Here is a 1,823-nt window from a genome sequence, read left to right on the forward strand (position 1 = left end):
AAATTGTAGTGCAGGGACCAAAGATATCGATTGAAAAGTCGACTTCTGGACTATTGTACTACATTCCAAACAACTTCTCTCATCTCGTGTGAATATTTTCCTGCAAGTTCGACTCGAATTTTATTATACATTTTATTAAAGGTAATTAATTGCATTGCTTTTTAGGTAAAAACACAATAATACGAGACTAAGCAACGACTTAAAGAATTTTTGAGCTTTTAATGCGTAGTAAGGCAGATAAGCGAACTTGACATAACCTAGAAAATTGTGAAATTACCGAAAATGGTTTTATTGTATTGAGATCATAAAATGTACATATTCACAGGTGAAATACACTGATTAAATGGCTGCACAGTTTTTCAACCGTATCGGACAGTTGGGTCTTGGTGTCGCTGTCCTTGGAGGAGTGGTGAATTCGGCATTATATAATGTTGACGGTGGTCACCGGGCTGTCATCTTTGATCGCTTCACAGGTGTTCAACAAGAGGTAGTTGGCGAGGGTACACATTTCTTCATTCCATGGGTACAACGGCCCATCATATATGACATCCGATCCCAGCCAAGAAATGTCCCCGTCATAACTGGCAGTAAAGATTTGCAGAATGTCAACATTACATTGCGTATTCTCTATCGTCCGATTCCGGACCAATTGCCGAAAATTTATACAATTCTTGGCCAAGATTATGATGAAAGGGTTTTACCATCCATTGCACCTGAAGTTCTCAAAGCTGTGGTTGCACAGTTCGATGCCGGTGAATTGATTACCCAGCGTGAGGTAAGATAGCTGCCCATTGATACGTTTCGTAGATAATTAGAAGTTGTATGTACTTGCAGATGGTGTCCCAACGTGTATCAGAAGAATTAACTGAACGCGCAAAACAGTTTGGCTTCATACTTGATGACATTTCTCTCACACACTTGACCTTTGGCCGGGAATTCACTCTGGCTGTCGAAATGAAACAAGTTGCACAACAAGAAGCAGAGAAAGCACGTTTTGTGGTAGAAAAAGCTGAACAACAGAAATTGGCTTCCATAATTTCCGCTGAAGGAGATGCCTCTGCTGCAGGTCTTTTGGCTAAAGCATTTGGAGAAGCTGGTGATGGTTTGGTAGAGCTGCGTCGTATCGAAGCAGCTGAAGATATTGCCTACCAACTTTCTAGATCCCGAGGCGTCGCCTACTTGCCTGGAGGTCAGAATACTCTTCTCAACTTGCCATCTTTGGCGCAGTAAACGAAATTTCTACTTGGTTTTAATTAGCATTAAATAATATACGGTTACTTGTTTGTTTTTACATTATCTAAAAGTCAAAGCGTGGTTGTCCGGCTTTAGAGCAATAATAATAAGTGAAAGGTATTTCCAAGTTTTGTTATGTGGAAATTCAACAATTGTTTATTTTTTTGATTCGGAGAATCAATTAAACAGGAAAGTATTAAAAATAACATCCAGCACCAGTTTCAAGGACAACTTGTTCCCACGACAGTCGGGTCTACGTAACCGGAACGACCCAGATTTATATCTGGCCAAGGACTGTCACTCCAGCAACACTCCCCAAAAAGTCTTTGGGGAATTTGTATGCTGCTACAACAACAACAACAACAACAACTTCTTTAAAACATCTTAGTTTTTATATATACAGTGAAACCTCACGGACACTATTAGACGGACATCTCTCTTGGGCGGACATTTTTTCCTATACCAAGTTTTAAGGATAAATTTCGGAACAAATTACTCTCTCTTAAGCGGACACTCTTGGCCGGACGCGGACTGTTATTTTGCATAAAATTGACACAAAAACCTCTATTGAGCGGACGCGAACCTCTTAT

At 40.0% G+C, this 1,823-nt stretch overlaps 1 protein-coding gene across 1 annotated transcript; it reads left to right on the forward strand.

The window, feature by feature from the left end:
- Phb1 (prohibitin 1) lies at window positions 1-1,414 on the forward strand. The gene is made up of 3 exons (XM_017631110.1): window positions 1-141; window positions 326-775; window positions 835-1,414. Exons 2-3 carry the CDS (start codon window positions 344-346, stop codon window positions 1,228-1,230), a joined length of 828 nt encoding a protein of 275 aa, XP_017486599.1. The 5' UTR covers window positions 1-141; window positions 326-343; the 3' UTR covers window positions 1,231-1,414.
- The last annotated feature ends 409 nt before the right edge of the window (window positions 1,415-1,823 follow it).

The sequence above is a fragment of the Rhagoletis zephyria genome, unplaced genomic scaffold, assembly GCF_001687245.7.
Source record: "Rhagoletis zephyria isolate East Lansing unplaced genomic scaffold, Rhagoletis_zephyria_1.1 Rzeph_scaffold_00005, whole genome shotgun sequence".
NCBI lineage: Eukaryota > Metazoa > Arthropoda > Insecta > Diptera > Tephritidae > Rhagoletis > Rhagoletis zephyria.

Coding starts and splice junctions, on each gene's coding strand:
- Phb1 (XM_017631110.1), top strand. CDS start 344: ATGGCTGCACAGTTTTTCAACCGTATCGGACAGTTGGGTCTTGGTGTC. Junction 776..834: donor AATTGATTACCCAGCGTGAG/GTAAGATAGCTG, acceptor ATGTACTTGCAG/ATGGTGTCCCAACGTGTATC.